Below are 20,790 nucleotides of genomic sequence, written 5' to 3'. Positions count from 1 at the left end.
AACGGGAGTGAAAGAGTGAAACTAAACTCCAAACCACAAAGAATCCAGTTACAATCAGAAAGGACCGACAAGGCGCGTTTAAAAGCAGCGGGCGAAGCCACACGTGTACCGACTCAAACAGTTTCGCTTGTTATTTTCAGGAAGGAGGCCGTCAAGACAAGTTGGCTTCAGTCAACCAAAACAGAGATACGACGGTGCGAGATCACGAGTCAACACCATCTCAAAACTAAACATTTAAATCGTAACACTTCTTGAGACTTGCGGGGGAAAAAAAAAAAAAAAAAAAAAATCCACATCACGCGTCGGTCCGTCTTTCAGAAAGAAAAAACACTTAAGAAGATCAGTAGGACGTGTGCCAGAGAATAAAAGTCTCCAACCTGTTAGTTAAATTAAAATACCGTTGAATGAATTAAAATAAAGCACTGTTAAATAAAGAATTTAATCGGGGCAGAACCACCGGTGCTTTTATTCTGAAAAGCCCATCTCATCTCGGACCGGAAGTACCGACGTCACCGCAGCTTCCGGTAATCAGCTATTCTGACAAAAAAAACAACAACAACAACAACAACAACAAAAAAATGGCGAGCGGTTAGCAGTTTGCGTAAAGCTGACGCGTTACAGAATATTTATTCACCGCCGGCAGGAAACTAGACGACTTTCAGCGGCCGTTCAAACACACTTTAAACTCTCCGGCTCAGTGTAAATAATGAAGTATTGATTGATGACTCAGCGTATCGATCGGAAAATTGTAAATAAAAGAGTTTCTAAAAAAGCCCAGTTTTGTGCAGCGTGTTTCGGCCCTTTTACAAAAGGCAACAAACACTAAAGAACCGGTGTCCTTGCTTTAACCATTTCACAAACTCCAGAACACGCTTTAAAAAGGTGAATCCCATGCAGGAGATCTTTTTTTTTTATTGTTTTGTTATCCACCACTAACTGGACGCGTCTTCCATGTAAACAGTCTCCACCCGCATCTCCACGCAGGGACGTGCCGCTATCACCGAGTCCAGATGCCCCTTCGACAGATAAAAGGTACTCCGGCTAGACGACTTGAGACACGCCAGTGTGTGTGTGTGTGTGTGTGTGTGTGTGTGTGTGTGTGTGTGTGTGTGTGTGTGTGTGTGTGTGTGTGTGTGTGTGTGTGTGTGTGTGTTTGCGCTTTAAGTCGAGTGCGAATGAAGTAAGAAGTTTTATGTTTTTGATACATTTTCATTATGATTTTGTCATTTTAAAAAGGAGCTGCAATTGATAAAAACACATTGATTTTTAGTCTGTAATTTACAAGTGTAAAAATCACCATTACATTTTTTTTTTTTTTTTAAATGTCTTGTTCAAAAATGTTCAAATTTAAATAATATTAAACAAAGAAGGAAAACTTTACACCTTCCAGGACCTTTACCGGGTCCCCGACACCTCGTTAACCCCGCCCGCCGATGTGCTGATTATAGCACATTAAGGCACTTCTTTAATGTGTTTGTTTTTAACACCTGTAAGTTCACCTGTGGTCGTTCGTCAGCCGAGGAAGCTGCAGAAACTAAAGGATGACAGTTACAGTAAAACATCATTGTAGTAAATGATCGAACTGTTGACGAATACTGAACGTTAATAAACATTTATATCTGATGACTCGCTGTAAAAAAAAAAAAAAAGAAAGAAAAGTTTTTCTAAATGTTCTCCGTGTTGCTCATTTGTATTTTATTTTAACGTTTACGGACTAAAAGCCGTGAAGAGAAAGCGGCTCTCATTCAACAACCGGTTTTTCTTTTCACCCAAAGCTTCAGCGTGCTCCGATTACTGTTTCCTCCGCGTGCGACAGGGACGCGAATCCACCGAGACGAAAGCAAACAGTCGCATGTCGGCGTCCGTTCGTCGCTGCAGCGAGAAGGAAATGCACTTTAAATACGACTCGGCATCACTTCCGATCTCCAAAAACTGGAAATGCCTCCCGTGTCTGTTCCACGTATCGGGTTTGTTTTCTTGAATGTTCCTCTCTGCAAAACGCAAGAACCTTTAAGCTGTTAAAGACAGTTTGCAAGCGGGGGAGGAATTTTGCAAGGAAATAACTGTACGAGCACGCAGACGCCAAGTGCTGATAAATTTCTACAGGCCTGTTTTTCAGGTGCATGCAGCCTTTAGGACGCGCTTGTTATAAACGTCAATCTGTCTCCTCGATCGGCCCCAATTTGCTGCAATAAAAACAAACTGAAGTGAGATGGATGAACTAAAAACTTATTTTACTTGCGTCAAAAAAAAACAACAACAAAAAAACAAAAACGCGTCGTCAAAAGTTTGACCTTCGGGGACGTGCTGCGCTATTTAAGAAAAAAACAAAAACAAACAAAAAGAGAGAACACTTGGCAATACGCGTTATCGTAATAATGTTTACGACCGCAATCTCCGGCATCACGCCGATATCGTACCGCGTTAAAGATTACTTCGAGCCATAATTAAAAGAAACATGTGGTAGCGGATTAAAGAGTACTTGAGGCCATAATTTAGAAGAAACACCACATGCAAAATTACACAAAAGTCCAACAAACATCCGCAGAGTCGAAACCTGAACCTCAGGAATATTTTCTGACTGACTGGATCTAAAAAAGAAAAAGAAAGAAAGAAAGAAGAAAAAAAAGCCCACAGTATCATAATAATGGCAGTACTCTGACTTTAACGGGTACAAGTCGAGTTCAGCCACCTGCAGAGCTCTAAAATTAATTTAAAAAAAACAAACAAATTATGCTCTTCTAATTAGAAAAAGCACCGAAACGATCATTACTGGCAATCCTTTTTGTAAATGAATCGGTGTGAATTTATTTTAACCGATTTATCACCCAATAACATTAAGACGAACCAAATGAGCCAATAACCGCAGCCATGGAAACAGAGTATAAAAAAAAAGGACGTCTGAACACCTGCGAAATCCTTCAAACTGGACTTTTCAAATCGTACCTGCAGCGACACGCCAGCTCTTTTAAAAAAAAAAAAAAAAAATGTTTTCGGATGCGTGGAAACTATTTTTCCAGGAGCAACAGGTGCCGTCGCAGCAGCGGGACGAAGGGAACGGCCAAAGTGGCCGCATGTTGCCGTCAGTTAGAGTTAATGTTATTTAACTGTAACGTGTTCCCATCAGTAGGATCTCATTTGCGGAAAATTGGATTTCACTGCCGTGAGAATCCGATTTTGTTTTTGTTTGTTTGTTTATCTGGCTTCTTCAGGAAAACACACAAAACAACTTACTGCAGATCCGGCGGACACAAGAACCGAGCAGTGATTCAGCGAAAATGTCAGAAGGGCAGCTTCTGCGCCGCAGTCGGTCCTCACAAAGTCGGACTCGATTATTTTCTGGTGAAATTTGCTTTCCAGTGAATTGGCGAAGAAAGAATAAAAAATTTAAAAAAAAGAAAAGAAAAAAAGAAGCAGGCAGGACAGGAAGTAGATCTACGGGAGCTCGTGAGGGCAACAACCCGAAGATGTTAATAACGCGGCTCATTATCAAACGCTCATCAATACCCGTCTCTGCTCCTGCACTCACCGAGAACGAGCAACTTCCTGTGCGGTTACACATAAAAGGAAATAAACGATCGATATTTCCAGGGGCGAGGTCACAACCGACAGGAAGTCAGCTCGACGAAGTTAAATCTTGGCTGGACGGAGTGAGCAGACCCGTCGCGACTATTATAATAATCACCTGCAGTTGTTTTGCGAACTGATCGGCATCGTGTTGCATCATCGTTGGAATCATTTATATTAAATCTGTATAGAAACATCTGAAAGGAACAAACGGAAAAGTCATGTTTCCATCACTGAGGTTTGACTGGGTTCTTTTGATAGCGTCATTTAAAAATATATATATATATATATATATATTTTAATGGCACCAACCGTTTACGACGCTTTTACGACGAAGAGCCCGATGATTTGTACCAAACAGCTGGCGGTCAAAGTCAAACGAACAGAGAAAGATCGTTGACCCGTTTCCATGGTGACAGCTCTACTCGCCACCCCCCCCCCCCCCCCAAAACAACAACAACAACAACAACAAATGAATTGGAAGCCAAATCCAGGGTGACCACATCTGGAAGGGTTTTTTTTTTTTTAACCAGCGGTGTCTTTACGCTGCCTAGATTTCATCACATCCTCATAAAACGATCACGAAAAACATTAAAACAAAAAAAAGGGACCGAGCGAATACGGGTGAATAAAAAATAAAATAAAATTTAAAAAAAAAGCACAATTTAAAACACATTCAATTCGTCGCCTTTCCGGATGTTTAATGAGGAATACAAAAAAAAAAAAACGGCGTTCGACCGGCCTCGAGAGGAAACCGTTCAGCGGGTGATATCGCTGCGTGTAAACATCACTTTTGTTTACATGTAAACGCCACAGTGGACCTTTAAAAAGGGGGCTGTGGACACCAGGCCACTCTACGCAGAGCAGGAAACTGCCGTTATGTTGTGCAGTCTCGGTGGTGGTTTTTGTTGATAATAAGTAGGCATGCGGCCACACCCTAATGACGAGATAAATCGTGGTCTCGGTAATACTACCAACTCACAAGCCACGCTGAGCAGCAGGCGTTTACTTGGTAATCTCCTGGTTACCGAGCTGAATCGTGTTTTTTTTTTTTAAAGTCTTGCGAGTCGAGAGCACAACATTTTTTTTTTTTTTTTATAAAGTACTGCTCGATCTAAATCCACTCTTTTATCGCAGCTGATTATATTATATATATATATATATATACACACATCTCCACATGTTCAGCTTTCTAAAATCTTATCTACGACAGACGCTCAGGATCTTGTTTTTGGGATAATAAAGGATGTCGCCATCTTTAGAAAATTACTTTAAAGCAGCGCCGCATTTTATGCTTCGTAGTTATACGCGTCCTTTCCTTTGTTTTTGTCCCTTTTCTTTTGTGAAACGCCACCTAAAAAAAAAAAAAAAAAAATCAAACCTCCTCATGTCGCCACGAGATTATTCGCAATTAATAATCCACGAGAAGTCCGAAATCCTACAAACACAACGCCTACGATGGCAAAGTGTAAGAAGGTTTCGAACCACAAAATTATGAGTTTAAACAACTTTGGTCTTTGAATGCAACACGAAAAGAGAGAGTTTTTTTTTTTTTTTTTTTTTGGGTGGTGCAAGCTTCAACCACTGGAGCAAATCCATGCAATCCAGGGGTGGAGGTGGAGGGGGAGGGGAGGGGTGATGTTGACTCGTAATTTACCGATCAAACCTGACAAAGTTGGGATTAGAGAGTGTGTTTTTGATTGACGTGACGTGCATACTGGTAATTTGCTGCAGGAAAGCCACGATGACTCCTCCGCCTGCTGAGCGTACTACGTGCTAACAATGCTTAGCCGGACGTCTGGTTTTTTTTTTGGTCTGACAACCGACAACACGGTTAATGACAGCCGGCTTTATAACAGCGGAGCAGCCGGACTGTCTCACGTGGGGGGACCGAGACGATATGCGGCTGCGGATCTCGGCGCAGTCGGTCGGCTAAACTAGCCAGCTTAGCGAGCTACCATGCCTTTCTCTCGGGGAACACGTGGAGAGAACACGTGACGTCGCCATAAACAAACCCTCTTTTTTTTTTTTTTTTCTTCCTCTCTCCCTTTTTTTTTAATTTTTTTTTTAAAAAGGATTAAACGAGCAGATGTTTCAGGTTTTTTTTTTTTTTTTTTTTTTAAGTGTCGGAAATTAATCTTAGAAACGGACAATGTTTGACCGGGGGGGCGCGTGGGAGAGGACGGTTAGCCACCGTGGAGGCTAAGTTAGCATCTGAACCGGGAAAAGGGCTCGTCGACGGACTAGGCCACAGAGGAGACTCGGCGCTATTGTTAGCCGGTTAAAAGGGAAAAAAAAAAAAAAAACTGCCGCACAACCGGCCGAGCTTCACGGCTCCTTCTCGATAATTGATGCAATAGCGAAGAAACGGGCGGAAGTCGCGTTGACGTCCTTCTGCGCGTGTCAACAAGGTTTGACTTGAAAGTTTAAAAAAAAAAAAAAAAAAAAAAAAAAGTCTCTGCAAGTGACACTGCTTAAAATAAAATAAAATATAAATAAATAAATATCAAAACGCTCCTGGGAAAAAAAAAAAAAAAAGTCCGAAAAACTTGGGAAAAATAAATTCAGGCATGTTTCTCGGGTGTCATGACGCCCAGCAGAGCAACTTCACGAGCACAACGTGTTCATTAAAAGGCTGTTCTGGGGACCCGGAGCCACCGATTTCACCCTCGACCCTTCAAATTACTACTAACTTACTCCAACATGGAGCCCGAGTACAGGGACAAGTCCCGTTAAAGAGTCCCTGCGGGACATTTTGGGAGCATTTTAACTCGTTTTTTTTTTGTTTAAAAAAAATTAAAATTAAAAAAAATAAAGAGGGTGTTGCGCAATCAGCGATGATCCCCAAGAATAGCTCTCTGTGAGAAGAGGGGGGGGGGTCAGTCCAAATATAACCAAGCCTGCAGGGGAGCAACCACAAACTAGGGCTTTTTTAAAAAAAAAAAATAATTTAATTTAATTTAGCCTCAATATGTGCTAACCTGTTGGCAGCAGCACGGTCGGTCCCGTGTGCGACCACACCTGCACGGACAGACACTGACACACACACACACAACACTTTGACAGGCGGTGAATTAACATGTAAAAAGGAGGGTGTTACAGACCGTGGTGTGCTTGTCCATTCACGCTGACCACGGTCACCGCATTCATTTTCCTAGTCCACGGGTTCACCTTGGGCGGGGGAGCTTCAGTAAACTCCTTTCTGCTGCCGCCTTTAACGCCCTCCTCGCTTAGCTTGTCCTCGCTGTCACAGCCCGCTTTGCCCTCCTCCGTCGCCCGCTTGGAGGTCTGCTCCTCCGCGCCGGGGGTCCCTCCCTGTCCGGGGCTGCTGCTGCCGCTGCTGCTGCCGCTGCCGCCGCCGCCGCTACCGCTGCCGCTGCCGCTACCGCCGCTGCCGCCCCCCTGCTCGGCGACACCCGTCTGCCGCTTGGCCCCGTCGCCCCGGCCGCCCTGCTGCTGCTGCTGCTGCTGCTGCTCCTCCGGCTCGCCGCGGATCACTTTACCGTGCTCCTCCGCCTTGGCGAGCGGGTTGCCGGGCAGGAGAGCCTCCACCTGAGTGGCCATTTCCCACCGCCGTCTTTCTTCCCCCCTCAGGATTACCAGTCCTCCCCCCTCCCGGCCCGAAATTCGCCTTCAATTTCAAAGGGAAATGTGGAGTTGTTCCGCGGAGTCTGCCGCTCCTCTGTCGCTCCCAGACCGGGCGAGCTTTTCAGTCGAAGACGCGGAGCGGTCGGCGCCGGATTAAAACATATAAAAAAAAAATAAAGAAACGTGTCCGAGGGCCTCTCAGGATTACAACCTTATCTACACCAGTAGCAGCAACATGGATGATCCCCACCACGCGATAGAAGGGTGCGCGCACGTACGGCGTCGGAGGGGGGGAGTAGCCACGTAAGGCGCGGGAGCGCGCTTTTAGGTCAGGTCGAGGTGCTGCTTTCAAGTGCTTCCTCGTCATAAAACTAATTTCCCAATTCGGAAGTCCCGAAGAGACCACTCTTTTGTTGGGTCGCATTCGTTTAGTAACGAAGTGTATAACGCATTCCCAGCATTTATTTTGAATTAAGTTAGCTGTTAAATATAGTCCAGCTAAATTTAAGTGGATTACTTTTTTTTTTTTTTTTTGGTCCCAGGAGAGGTGGTTTCTTTTTTTTTGTTTTTAGCTGTGCAGAAACACAAATAGGCCTTTATCGTTAATATAACCAATTCACAATCAAATATTTTATAAAAAAAAAAACTCGTGTGTTACATTTAGCTTAATACCAGTCATGTGAGAAGTCTTCAAATCCTTAACAACTCTGAATTTACATTTAAGTCTTATGAATAGTAATTTAGACTTCCTTTCATATTTTCTAAATCAGCTATATTATTATTTATGCTGTTTAATGTGGCAGCTGGCTGAGATGGAGTGTAGTTTAATCTATCACAATGCGTCATGATCTGCGGTTATTGACCAACCGACCCAATGTTTATTGTTTGTTGTCTCTCTATACTGTTCTTTTCTCTCTCTGCTCTCCCCTCATCCCAACTGGTCGAAGCAGACATCCGCCCACTTCTGAGTCTGGTTCTCGCTGATGTTTTTACTCCCGTTAAAAGGAATTTTCTTCTGGAATTGTTAGATTATTTTTTTTCTCAGTAATTAATTAACGGTTTGGTCTTTAAAATGTCAGAAAATAAAATATATATTGAACAGTGTTTTCCAAAGTCGAAGGTGCTGCGTAAAATGTTTTATTGTGACACAACCAAAACGTTCAGTTTATTATCATAGAGGACCGAAGGAATCTGAAAATAATCACATTTAAGTTTTTTTATTTTTTTATATAAAACTACTCAAAACAATTAATCAATTATAAAAAAAAAATAGTTGGCAATTTGATTTCAGTCGATCAACAATTAATTAATTGGCTAATATTTGCCCCTCTAGTATTTATTCAGTTCTTTCACTGCCTGTAATCTCCCGCTTTTTTTTTTTTTTTTATTTTTTTTAATCCTTTTTCAAATAATGAATTTCCACGTCAGACGTTTCCGACGAACTTGAACGCAGCACGGATCCGCGTGACGTCGCTCTCACCCTCTGGACGCGTCCGCAAATCATCGTAACCTCATTAAATATCTGTTCAAAACACAAACCTTTCACTGCAACTACCGGCTTATAAAACCTCCTACATGTGATGAAACTTTTTTTATTTTATTTTTTCTTCTTCCCTGTCTTTTCTATAATCTGTGAAACGAAGTTTGGGGGGAAAACGTACGTAAACGTCTCTTCACCTTCCCCACATACTACACACGTGTCCTCACCGGGGCTGCACGTGTGCGCTCACGCTCTCAATCCCGATTTCCAGACATATTTAGGCATTTCTTTTTCTTTTTCTTTTTCTTTTTTTCTTTTTTCAATGAAACTTCGTACTTTCTCCACAACGTACTGCTCGTTTAAGTTTGCGTCTGTCGGCTGCCTGTCAGTTGTGTTTGCGGTGACATCCAACGTGTGGCTCAGCTTTAAAGGGCCCCTTTTTGTGTGCCTGTGTTGATTATACAATAGAGGTTAAAGTCTGACCTACCGTCTGCTATTTGATACTCAAGAGTGTGTGAGAGTGAAAGTGAATGTGTGTTTCTAAAAAAAATAATAATACAATTTTTTTTTTTTTAAATCAGAAAATGGCTGAAGTCTCTGCAGTCATTGATTAATCATCAATGTCATAGTTAGTGATATCCAGCATTTAGATTAGATCGGAGGCTGTTAAGGTATTCAGATCCTTTATTTAAGAACATGCAGCAGCACCGCAGTATAAGATATATTAAGCTGCACGTAAAATATCATGCATTTAAATTCTTATTTAAGTCTAAATACAGAGGTATTGTTTGCACAAGAACGGCTCTACATAATTGAATTATAATGATCAATTCATGCGTATCAAGTAGCCTATTTTTTAAGTTGTCATGCTACTCTTACAACCATTATACCGCCAGTTAACTTAATCTAGAACAAAGTATCACATCATTTGTTTGTCGTGTGTTTATCACTAAGTTTTTGTTTTTGTTTATTTAATCAAAAACTTTGATCTATAAAGTAAGTAGAGCTACAGAAAATTGTCATAGAGGAGTAAAAAAAACAAAACAAAAACCCAGAATAATCAAGCGTTTAAAAGGTAGAACTCTTAAAAAATAATAATAATAATATCATGATATTAAAATGCTGAATAGCAACAAACTCCACGAGGACCATTTTGCTATAATAAGGTCGACCACCTTTTAATCTCTCACCGTCCACATCGAACGAGCTCAGGAGCCTCGTCGGCCGCTCACGTCCTCCAGGATTCCCGCCGCGTTCGTGACTAAACCTTCAAATATGCCGCCGAAACGATCCTGGCACGCATTGTATTTTCCCACAGCGAACTGTGAACAGTTGCATGATTAAGAATAGAAACACTAACGACAAGTCACCGTGAAAACACAATCCACCGCGCACGCCTTCACGCTCTCCGACGGCCGATGTTTACTCACGAGACCATTAAAAGATGACGTCAGCCCTCTTTAATGCAAGCACAGCTGATTTTATTGGGTCTGAAGGCCTGTAAATACGACACGGTAATATAAAACTGACCCAGTGGCCTAAAGAAATAAATGTTTATGCTTTTGCTCTTTGACACAGGAAATGCAGAAGCTATAAAAAAAAAAAAAAAGAGAAACGTGATTAGTTTGGGATGTTGTTGGTTTTTTGTTTGGTTTTTTTTTTGGTAGTTTTTAAGTCATTGAAATTTACAGAATATGTTCCAAATTCTCTCCCCCCACCCCAAAAAAAAAATCAGGTATAAATGTGAATTAAGTTTTGAGCTCATTGGCGGAGTTGTTTTCTTGCAGTTTAACACATGAAACACAACGTTTAAGAGTGAAATAAATACTGAGAAGGGAAATCAGTTGCAGCAATTCAAACCTACGGGATCAAAAGTGAGAAAACCTCCACCCTCCTCCCTCCCTCCCTCCCTCCCCCGGTGGATAAGGACCAAAATCCCCAGCCTCGAACGTAGGCGTGGTGGACAAGACCGGACCGGCCGCCTCCCTCTGGCTGTTACTCACATTTCACGAGGCTGTCAAGCAGTCAGTCCCCCCCCCCCCCCCCCCGCCTTTCGAAGACAGTTACAGAAAACGGGCGAAATATTTGGGTTTCTAACGCGACAGTGCAAGACGGTGAGGTACGCGCGACCTTTGCGGCCGCCCGGTTATCTCGACTTCCTTAATTTGACGGTAAATTCCAATATGTTGGTTCCGTTGCCTGCGATCCCACGACGGCTGAACGAACGCGGTCGCGTCGACGGCTCGCCGGCCGAGAAAAGTGAAGCTGGAAAAAGCCGAGGCCCTGAAAGTCCCAGACGACGACACGTGTGAAAATACTGTTTAAAAACATCTGGAAATGAGCACGACGGCCCCTTCGTTCGCTCACACATCGTTCATGACATAAAAGTCAACCGAAGGGAGCGTGACTTACTTCACGCCGCGAACGGGTGCTTCGTTTAATCGCGAAAGAGTTTTGACGCCAGAGCGCCCGAAGCCACGAAGCCTTTTATCAGGTCGTCCGTCGCTCATCAGGTCGACGTTGAGAGGCGAGACCGGGAGGAAGATAACTGAGCCGAGGGGGAGGTGGCGTCGGCTGAGAGGAGAAGGGGACCCAACACAAATCCTTGAGGCACCCCGGAACCAATATCGCAGCCGGTTTGAACGACGCCAGGTCGGACTCACGAGCGCCTCTTTTTAAATGCGGCAAAATGATTGTTGACGCGACGCATCGTCACCTCCCGACCTCTCTGGCTCTCTCTTTTGTTTTGTCTCGGCCGGGCGACGCCGTCCGTAACAACACCGACCGGACAGACAGAATGTCTGCGTCACCTTGAGGTCTGTCCCGGGACAGACGAGGCCGAGGTTCACAGCAGCCGGATGTGAACTATACCAACAAATATATGATCCTCCTTCGATTTTACACGGTCGCAAACAGTCGAAAGTGACGTCACAGCTGATGAGGGTTCTGTTTACGGTCGACAGCTGCAAGTTGCTGGCGCAGATTTACTCTAAATTTTGAATCATTTCAAAACAACCCATCGTCCGCGCCTTCGATTTTACACGGTCGCAAACAAAATCGCAGGCAGATTTAATCGTAGCGTGAACTCACATCGACTAAAAACGCGTTTCCAGCCATGAAATTAAAAAAAACAAAAACAAAAACAACACATGGTTGTAATTTTTTTAAAAATTTTTTTCTCCTTTAGAATAAAACACGACCTCAGCGTCCCATCACGCGCATTTAAACACACAAACGTACAAAAGCGGTTTCAGCTTGACCCCCGTCGACTTTGTTGTTGTTGTTGTTGTTGTTGTTTTTTTACGGCAAACATCTCAAAAGTTTGTTATCGTGTGACTCTCTGAATGTACGAGAGGTGACGCGTTACGAACGTCCTTCTTGTTGAAGCTGCAGGACTCGTCGTACGCCCTCCAACCACATCATCTCCGTACGCCGAAGCCTTTGCGTTCGCGCTCAAGAGTCTCCAGTAGATACGACACACACACACACACACACATGCACACACACACACACACACACATCGAGGCCCCACACTGTAAACAGGCTGCAATTCTGTTCGCTGGCGGCCGTCTATTCTTTGTGGCCGATGACGCTGGTGACATGTAAAGCTCTCTGGCATTGTCCAGCTCACCGGAGCTCTTTAGCAGTGTAATCAGCAGTGAAATGGCAAAGGGCCACTGGGATGAAAACACAAGTCAGCAGCTGGTCAGCAAATCACGGTTAAATGGTGGATTTGCCCCGTAAGCAAGATGAGCCCGTGGGGCCTTTGTGGACCCTTTTTTTTTTTTTTTTTTTTTTTTTCATAAGCATCGAGGTGTTTTCGATTCACACGTTGTCCTTTTTTTTTTAAACGCGGTGAATTCCATCGATCAAGTGGAGGAGCACGATTTTTTTTTTTCCTGACAAAAACCTGAGAATCTAGAATAAATCTCAAACGCAGACACGTTGACGCTGTCGCAACGTTTGTTTTAAGGTGTGTCTGAAATCTCCGGCTGAAAAAGGTTATTAAATGTATTTTGAGAACATTCATTTGACGTGAGCTGACTGCTTGCCAAATTCAAGATGTGACTCACAGCCCAGATTTCCAAGTTCAGAAGCTGCTGAGTAGAAACTTTTTTTTTTTTTTTTTTTTGTCAGACCAGTTCTGCCTGTCACTGTGGTCTCATTCAGTTATTTGCTGTACCGGGAATATTTCATTTAATCTATTATTGTACGAGACCAAATTTAGGAAATGAAAATAAAATCCAAGAATGGTGCGTACAATATACTGCAAGTATTAGTACATATTAAATAATGGAAGAAAAGGGGGCCGTGATCTGGACAATACAAAAGTGGAATTTTTTTTTAAAAAAGAAATAATAATAATAACTTAAAAGAAGTGAGCGTGTGAGCAAATCTGAAATGTTTTCTTTACTTTAAGTGCTCTTTTCACAACAGATGTTCCAAACATTTCACCTAACTTCCTGCTGGATATCCTGGCTCGGAGCAACACCTAGGCAACAGCATCACAAACATGAAACAGCGGACATAAAAGGAAATACAGAACTGATCTGGGAACAGAAGCGGGGAAAATAAACCTCTTGAAAAGGTGGAGGTTAATGTGCTTACACAATTAAAAGCAAAAACTTTCTCTCACTGAGTGTTGGAGCTCGTTGCTTAGAAGAAATTATGATGTAATGAACTCAGTAAAACAGGCAATATGTCAACATGTGGTGACTCTGCACGCCACCTAGTGGCAGTTCAGGACATGAGCTCAAATATACTTATTATTATTACCTACTTTATTCACAAAAAAGTGTATATGTTAAAATCTCTATTTCACTTGTCAACTAAGTTACAGAATGAGCAAAGTCTGTCTGCTTCATTGACAACAATAAACCATCAATCAATCTGTTTTTCCCAGCTAAAGTTAATGCACCTGAATGCACCCGTGGACACAAATCTATTACTTTTAATTCAATTCTGCTCTTCATGTATGTAGTTCTTTTTCACGACACCATGAATATAACGTGACGTAGTGAAAACGTCGAAGGAGTTTGCGCAAGAAAGCCGATTGCGATCGAACGCAGAGTTGAAGCCACGACAAGAAGGGAAGTGCTTCAAAAATAGAAGTCAATGCAAAAAAAAAAAAAGCTATGAATTTGAAAATGTGGATGTAAAGCATCAAGGAAAAACTATCTAAAGAGGTCAAAACTCCTTGTTGTACTACTTCATCATCATATTCCAAAATGCGTTGGTCTAATATTAATATTTGACCTCTAGATTCGCCCGTCGATGAAGTTTTGCCATTAAATCGACCGTGCTTCTTAAATAATGGACAAAAAAAAAAAAAAAAAAAAAAAAAAAAAGTGGTTTTGCAGAACATATAATGACTTTACAGTGAAGTTGACCTTTGACCTTTTGAATATATATATAAAACTTCACCATTGAATCCTATCGCGCATTGGCGGGAAATGTTGTCGCAGTCGTGGCCGCAAATATGTGTCTGCGAGGTCACAATAACGTCTGAGCATAACATCCCACAACATCCCCCAAAAAAACTCCGGCATCCTCATCTTCATCTTCCTCATCATCATCATCATCATCATCATCGTCGTCGTGGTCGTCAGCAATGTCGTGGCTTCTTTTGCAACACATTTCTGCACGTTGTGGCCCGACCGACTGTGTTTGCTCCGCCGAGCTCGGCGTGCCAAAAGAAACGTGCACCGTCTCGCCAAGTATGCTTATCAAAACCCTTCGAGCAATAGGTGTCACACACACACACACACACACACACACACACACACACAAACACATTACTGACGCAAACCGACGAGACAACTTTTTTTTTTTTTTCCCCCTTTGTTTGTTGTTGTTGTTGTTGTTGTTGTTAAAGCTTTCAGCTGTCCTGGAGTCTCGGTTGTGGATCGGTCTCCCTGATAAAGGTCAGCTGAGCATTTTAAAATCTTATCTGGAGAGAACTTTACTCATTTACTTGTTTGGAAGTAGCACACGTCAGGTGAGAGTCTAATATTTGACTCAACAGCCAAACTTCCCAAATGATCAACGTCGTCGCGCTCTTTGATTTTGGATACTTGGAATTTTGGCTGGCGTGTCCCTGAGCCTTCGATGTTTAATACTTAATAATTTTTTTCATATTTTATTGTATGTGTAATATTTGAGTGGCTGAACCGGTGTGAAACTCGGCTGTCGGGACAGGGCGGGTGAAACCTGAGACCCTGATACAAACTGCATGGTGTGTTTGGTTACGTGCACATTGATTTGATTGGCAGGCAAGAGAACCAATCAAAAACATGGCTCACGATTTGAACGCCTACAAAAGTTCTAGACACGGATATCCAAACGTGTTTTGTAATCACCAGCAACAAAAAGTGCAATTTAACGACTTTTTCCTCAGTAACTGCGTTCAATTTGTAATTTCATTACGTCATTCAGTTACATGTAACTAGGTGCGTCGCATCGCAACGCAACAATGCCTCTTGTTTGACCATTGACCTACTAATGGAAAGAGACCTAATACCGTAGAAATACGAGCGAGCACGCCACGCGGCTCTCTACCGCCATCTAGTGGCCGCACGCAGCTGAACTCAGAAAAAGTTTGCGCTTCCGTCACTCCAAACTCCGTTTAAAATATGCCCGATTTAAGCGGAATTGTGGATTAATAGAAATAAATACGTCAAAAATAATCATTAAAATGTCACCGGAACTGCGATTTGACCCTCTTTAAATTCGGCAAACATAACAATCCACCAATAAGAAAACAAGCGAGTTGCATTTGTTGGATTTGAAAAAAAAAAAAAAAAAAATGCTGCTGTAACATCGCTTCTTCCTCCACAGAAACTTACTTCCTTTACTTAATGATAAAGTTCAACCGGCATGTCCCAACCCGCTGGGAGTAAACGTCTCCGCGGAGGGCGGTGTCAGTAACAAAAAAAACAAAAACAAAAAACAAACAAACCACAAAACCACACCGACTCCTCTCGCTTCAGCATTCCTCTCAGGTTTTTTTTTAAAATTTTTTATTCCCTGCAGGCATCTAACGAGAGGAACTCCTCAAACTCCTCCGTGTCGTCACTCGACGGGCTGAAAGATGGCATTAAACGGTAAAACTGCAGTCCTGACCGGAGCAGCGATGGGAATAGGAAAAGCAATGACGGAGATTCTTCTGAAAAACGGTGCCAGGGTAAGAGTTTAGTTACAGATCACCAATACGGTTTTTGTTTGTTTGTTTGTTTGTTTGTTTGTGTGATATTGTGGCTTTAGACGTTTAATATATCTGCGTTCGCGAGGCGGAATATAAACCAGGCATATCCATTCAATTACAACTTTTGAACATTTATGCTGCTTTGCAACCTGCGGAGAAAATAAGTAACAGTTCAAGTCCTGCATGACAAATACCAAAGTAAAAACTAAGAAAAAGTTCAAGCACTCAATGACGTCATTCGGTGATTAATACTGAGGCATCCGTTTGTTGTAGCTGCTGCAGGTGTGTTTATGTACAGTTTTATAAACGGGGACAGCAGGTAAAATCTGATAGCTGAGGGACAAATAAACTTTGTTGGCATTATTATATGTACTAGATGTACCAAATAAATTGATAACCGAGGTTGTGTATGGGATGTTTTTGTTTTTGTTGTCACTTGTGCAGGTGGCCCTGCTGGATATGAATGAAGCTGCAGGACAGAGTTTGTTAGAAGCCCTGAACAAAGACTTCGGACCAGAGAAGACTTTGTTCCTCAACTGTAATGTTGAATCAGAGCAGCAGATCAAAGGTAACACACACACACACACACACACACACACACACACACACACACACACACACACACACACACACACACACACACACACACACACACACACACACACACACACACACACTCGGAAAAAACAAGTACTGCAATGGAAAAAGGAGGAGGTACTGACGGGAAGAAAACAGCTGCACTCTGAAATAAACATGTCTGGAAACACATGAAACTGATCAATGTCTTCATAGAGGGTTTTTTTTGTTGTTGTTGTTGTTGTTCCAGTCAGCGGATCGTCGTCAGACTTCAGGAAACTCACACACTCAAACTAATCCTATCAAGTGGCATTTAATCTCATGTCATTACTAATCATTACCGCGTATACAGTTACGTTACAGTGTGCAATTTAAATTATTTGATTTGACAGAGCGGAAATAATTTACTCAGGTCTGAGAAGAAAAGAAAAGAAAAGAAAAGAAAAGAAAAGAAAAGAAAAGAAAAGAAAAGAAAAGAAAAGAAAAACACCCAAAAGGCCTCAATATACTTACAATAAAGATAAAGCTGTCAAGTTATAGATTTATATCTCATGAGGGTTAAGAAAGGCAGATCAGCATTGAAATATGTTTTGTGGTAAATGATGGTAAAAGCGAAATATACAAGTATTGCTTCAATTCAAACGCTAACTTCTGAAAAATGCTGCAGAAACTGGAAGAAAAATGATCACAGATGTATTCAGTGTATTTTGGATACCACGAGAACGTTTTTTTTTTTTTTTAAGAGCGCAATCTTTTTGTTGAACGCAAATGACAATAGTTCTGAATTAGTACAGTTAATTAACATAATTTAATGTCCGTTGGTTGAAACTAACAATTGTTTTGATGAATTGTATGTAACTTATACAAAAAACAGTGACATTTCCCATCTCAAGTTCCCAAAATTTAATGTTTTCAAATGTCCAACAAACAGCAGGAGGTGCAAAATTGTCCCCTTAAAAAAACAAAACAAAAAAAAACCAGCACATATTTTTGGGCCTTTTTTTGCTTAAAGATACCTGACGAATTATCAAAGTTGGATTAATTGGCCAATCAATGCAGCTCTGTGGTGCCACACTTACAAAGGTCCTGCAAGCGTCTTGAGTAAGTCTTGATGGGAGGAAGAGGAAAGTTGTACAATAAGAAAAAAAACAAAAAAAAGACCACAAACTGTTTTTTTTTTTTTTTCTCTCTCAAGCTGCTTTTCAGAAAACCGCAGAAACGTTCGGAGGAATCGACGTCCTGTGCAACAACGCCGGCATCTTGAACGAGAGCACGTGGGAGAAAACCGTCTCCGTCAACCTGGTGAGAAGCACAAACGGCATTCAGTTTGGATCGTTTCCTACTTCGCTGCGCCCGAACTCCCCACGAAGGAAAACACGGAGCACGTCATATTTGCAGACGGGAAGATTCACCTCCGAGTTGTTTGCGTCTGAGGAAATGAACAAACCAACGGTCAGACCCGGTGGTTCAAACGGCGCGTCGGGCTCCCCCGTGTGGTTTCGCAAACAACTTCCCGCAAAGTATTTATGAGGCAGAACAAACAAACAAACAAACAAAAAAATTCACACCAAAATAAACCTTTGTGTTTGTAGATGGGGGCCATCAGGGGGACTTACCTGGCTCTGGAGCACATGAGCCAGTTGAGCGGAGGTCGAGGAGGCGTCATCGTCAACACGGCGTCTCTGGCGGGTAAAACTGGGAACGGTTAACTTTTCTTCGGTTCTGATTCTTCTGGTGCATTTTGAAAATGATCTGCGACCGACGTTGATCCCGCAGGTGTCGGCCCGTTACCGAGCTGCCCCGTCTACACCGCCAGCAAGCACGGCGTGGTCGGCTTCACTCGAGCCATGGCGGTAAGAAATACAAGAATTTGCAGCAGAAAACTACATACAAAAAAAATAAAATAATATATATATATATATATATATATATATGCATATGTATATATATATATATATATATATATTGTTGCACTGTATTTGATTTTATAGCACCGGACACTTTCTTTCATCCTGACCTGTATTTATTTATGTTTTGTATATATACTTTGTGTGTGTGTGTGTGTTTATTCATTGGTCTAAAAAAAAAAAATAAAATAATAATATTTGTAATTTATCTTTATTTCATTGTACATGTCATTTTTTCCTTTTCTTTTCTTTCCCGATCGTGTTTCTAAGCCGCTGTGACGACTAAATTTCCCCAATTAATGAAGTCTTATCTATCCGTCTATAAAACCGGTGAACGTGACGAGAAAAAAATAAAAAATAAATAAAAAGCGTTAAAAGTTTCATTCATGTTGAAAGCTTCAGGTCAAAATCTGTAGTCGTCGCGGTAACGTGGAAACACAAGAAAGAAAAAAAAATGACAAAAACAATGAAATAAGATGGAGGTACAGAATTTTTTTTTTTTTTTGACAAAACTATAAGAGCAATTAATAAATACACACAAATCAAATCAGATAAGTAAATACAGCCGTGTCGACACGGCGTAACGTGGTGTGCATCTTTCCCCAGGCTGCCTCGGCTGCGTCGGGCTACGGTATACGGGTCAACGTCCTCTGCCCGGGTTTCGTCCAAACGGACCTCATAACCACCATCCCGGACAAACTGGGACAATTCTCCCACTTGGTCGACGCCACCCAGCAAATAGTAGAAAAGATTGGGATTATAACGTGAGCTTGTGAGCTTTTGTTCTCCATTAAATCTTCCATTCGGCGCAGAGTAGTCCCGTCGTGACGTTACGCTGTGCCCTTTTTTTTGTTTTTCGTCGTTGTTGTTGTTATTGTTGGTTTTTTTTTTGATTCAGCGCGTCCGAGGTGGCCGAGTGTCTCCTCGAGCTGGTGACGGACGAGACCAAAAACGGAGAAGCTCTCCTGGTGCTGCCGAGAGGAAAGACGTACGTGACCTTTCCGTCGTTCGCCCAGTAGCCGTCCGGCGGCGACGAAACCGCGACGGGCCGCGACCCCCGCGACCAAAACTGCAACGTTTCAGCTCGAATGTCTTCAACAATCGCGGAGATATTGTACATAAACGTTTCTCAGCCGCAGGCTTTGTCCTCTTTTGTTATTTTGCGCTTCGGCAATTTGCATCCTCGCTGACGTTTTATCCGTCTTGTCACTTAAAAAAAAAAAAAAGAAAAGAAAAAAAAAGGCTAAAATTGTTTGCTGACATATTAAATGTGCTCAGGTCTGTAAAAACAGCCATATCCGATGTATTTTCATATTGACCATTGGGTGGCGCTGTTTATTAACGTGTAACTCGTGTTCAGTTTTGCCTTTTTAGGCCTCAAAATGTTGCAGAATAAAAAGGAGAAAACCGAGACGCAACAAAACCTTTCAACAAAATGTGCATGAGACCTAAATTTTGTTGGTAATACGTACAAAAAAAAAAAAAAGACGTGCGTAAGACTATCAAGTGTAAAAGTACTCCTTTCGGTGTCATGTTATTAAATAATTTCTATTGCTGATGATAATTTGATGTTGTACTTTGTCAAGATGGAGCATATTTTAACTACCTCCTATACTGCCAAGTGGTTTAATATATTATAATCCCTCATATTCTACGTTTTATGTGGAAAAAAAACATAAAAGTAATGGTAACTAAAGCTGTTAGTGAAATACAACATGTATGAAGTAGTTTAAAATAAAGTCCAAGTACCTCAAGACTTTATTTACTTGAATAAAACTTGCGTTAAACTCAGTGGCAGAATATACAGCGAGTAAATAATAAGTAAACAATCTTGACATGGACTGAATAACTTTAAATAAATCACTGAAAAGTATATTTGACATATAATCCACACAGGGGAAAGATTTCTAGACTGATCCGGCGATCGTAACCAGCAGAGGGCGACATTTCGTTAACTCGAGGATTTATACGCACATACCGATGAACTCGGTATACTTTGAAGGTCAAAGGTCAAATGTCACTCAAACATGTTAATGTTAAGTATTTATACACTAATCATAACAAAATGTCACAAATATCAAAAGGATAAAAAAAAAAAATAAAAAAATTACAAAATAAAGTGATAAGATTTTATATGGAAAAGGTCACTGTGACATCCGTGTTGTTTAAATAAGTTGCTGGTTTACTGAGAAAGTGCAAATAAGAACTACCAACATTAACAGCGAAATGTGCAGTAGATTTTTTTTTTTTCTCTTTCAACTATATATATCAAAAACTGCTCATTTTTTAATGTCATCGTGCATTACAAAGATTGTACACATGCAGGTAATCACAGTAACCGTGGTAATACTTTTCAACCATCTGATCCCTGAAGGCAACGCACCCTTTTGAAGTGGGACGACTCGGGTGTTTATTTATAGTTACAAAAAAATAAAAAAAATAAAAAAATAATAATTCCACTGGCACAG

General features: G+C 41.6%; 2 protein-coding genes across 6 annotated transcripts in view; one reads left to right on the top strand and one right to left on the bottom strand.

Moving 5' to 3' along the window:
• Positions 1 to 7,456, bottom strand: part of larp1 (La ribonucleoprotein 1, translational regulator) — a 41,001-nt gene extending 33,545 nt beyond the window's left edge. For 2 of the 3 annotated variants that reach the window (XM_069717256.1, XM_069717265.1), the window contains exon 1: positions 6,672 to 7,456. In XM_069717256.1, coding sequence (XP_069573357.1) covers positions 6,672 to 7,131 — 460 coding nt within the window. In that variant the 5' untranslated portion in view covers positions 7,132 to 7,456. The remainder of the gene's footprint in view (positions 1 to 6,671) is intronic. The other variant, XM_069717250.1, reaches the window with a different exon arrangement.
• LOC138632235 (15-hydroxyprostaglandin dehydrogenase [NAD(+)]) lies at positions 591 to 19,537 on the top strand. Of its 3 annotated transcripts, XM_069717642.1 has the most exons (9): positions 591 to 882; positions 962 to 1,032; positions 15,668 to 15,818; positions 16,284 to 16,407; positions 17,611 to 17,717; positions 18,008 to 18,104; positions 18,192 to 18,268; positions 18,929 to 19,086; positions 19,221 to 19,537. In XM_069717642.1, the coding sequence occupies exons 3-9, from the start codon at positions 15,726 to 15,728 to the stop codon at positions 19,339 to 19,341; spliced, it is 777 nt and encodes a 258-aa protein (XP_069573743.1). In that variant the 5' UTR covers positions 591 to 882; positions 962 to 1,032; positions 15,668 to 15,725; the 3' UTR covers positions 19,342 to 19,537. The 3 variants fall into 3 exon arrangements, with proteins under 3 accessions (XP_069573743.1, XP_069573753.1, XP_069573734.1); XM_069717652.1 differs by lacking the exons at positions 591 to 882; positions 962 to 1,032 and adding an exon at positions 14,540 to 14,559; XM_069717633.1 differs by lacking the exons at positions 591 to 882; positions 962 to 1,032 and having other exon boundaries at positions 15,522 to 15,818.
• Positions 19,538 to 20,790: the final 1,253 nt, after the last annotated feature.

This window comes from Brachyistius frenatus, unplaced genomic scaffold (genome assembly GCF_029030835.1).
Source record: "Brachyistius frenatus isolate BFR_SWC_R1_liver_20210118 unplaced genomic scaffold, ASM2903083v1 Contig_5, whole genome shotgun sequence".
NCBI classification, from domain to species: Eukaryota; Metazoa; Chordata; class Actinopteri; family Embiotocidae; genus Brachyistius; species Brachyistius frenatus.
The sequence above is the reverse complement of the archived record's forward strand: the minus strand, read 5'-3'. Positions and strand labels throughout refer to the sequence as shown.

Coding starts and splice junctions, on each gene's coding strand:
- LOC138632235 (XM_069717642.1), top strand. CDS start 15,726: ATGGCATTAAACGGTAAAACTGCAGTCCTGACCGGAGCAGCGATGGGA. Junction 15,819..16,283: donor TTCTGAAAAACGGTGCCAGG/GTAAGAGTTTAG, acceptor TCACTTGTGCAG/GTGGCCCTGCTGGATATGAA. Junction 16,408..17,610: donor ATCAGAGCAGCAGATCAAAG/GTAACACACACA, acceptor TTCTCTCTCAAG/CTGCTTTTCAGAAAACCGCA.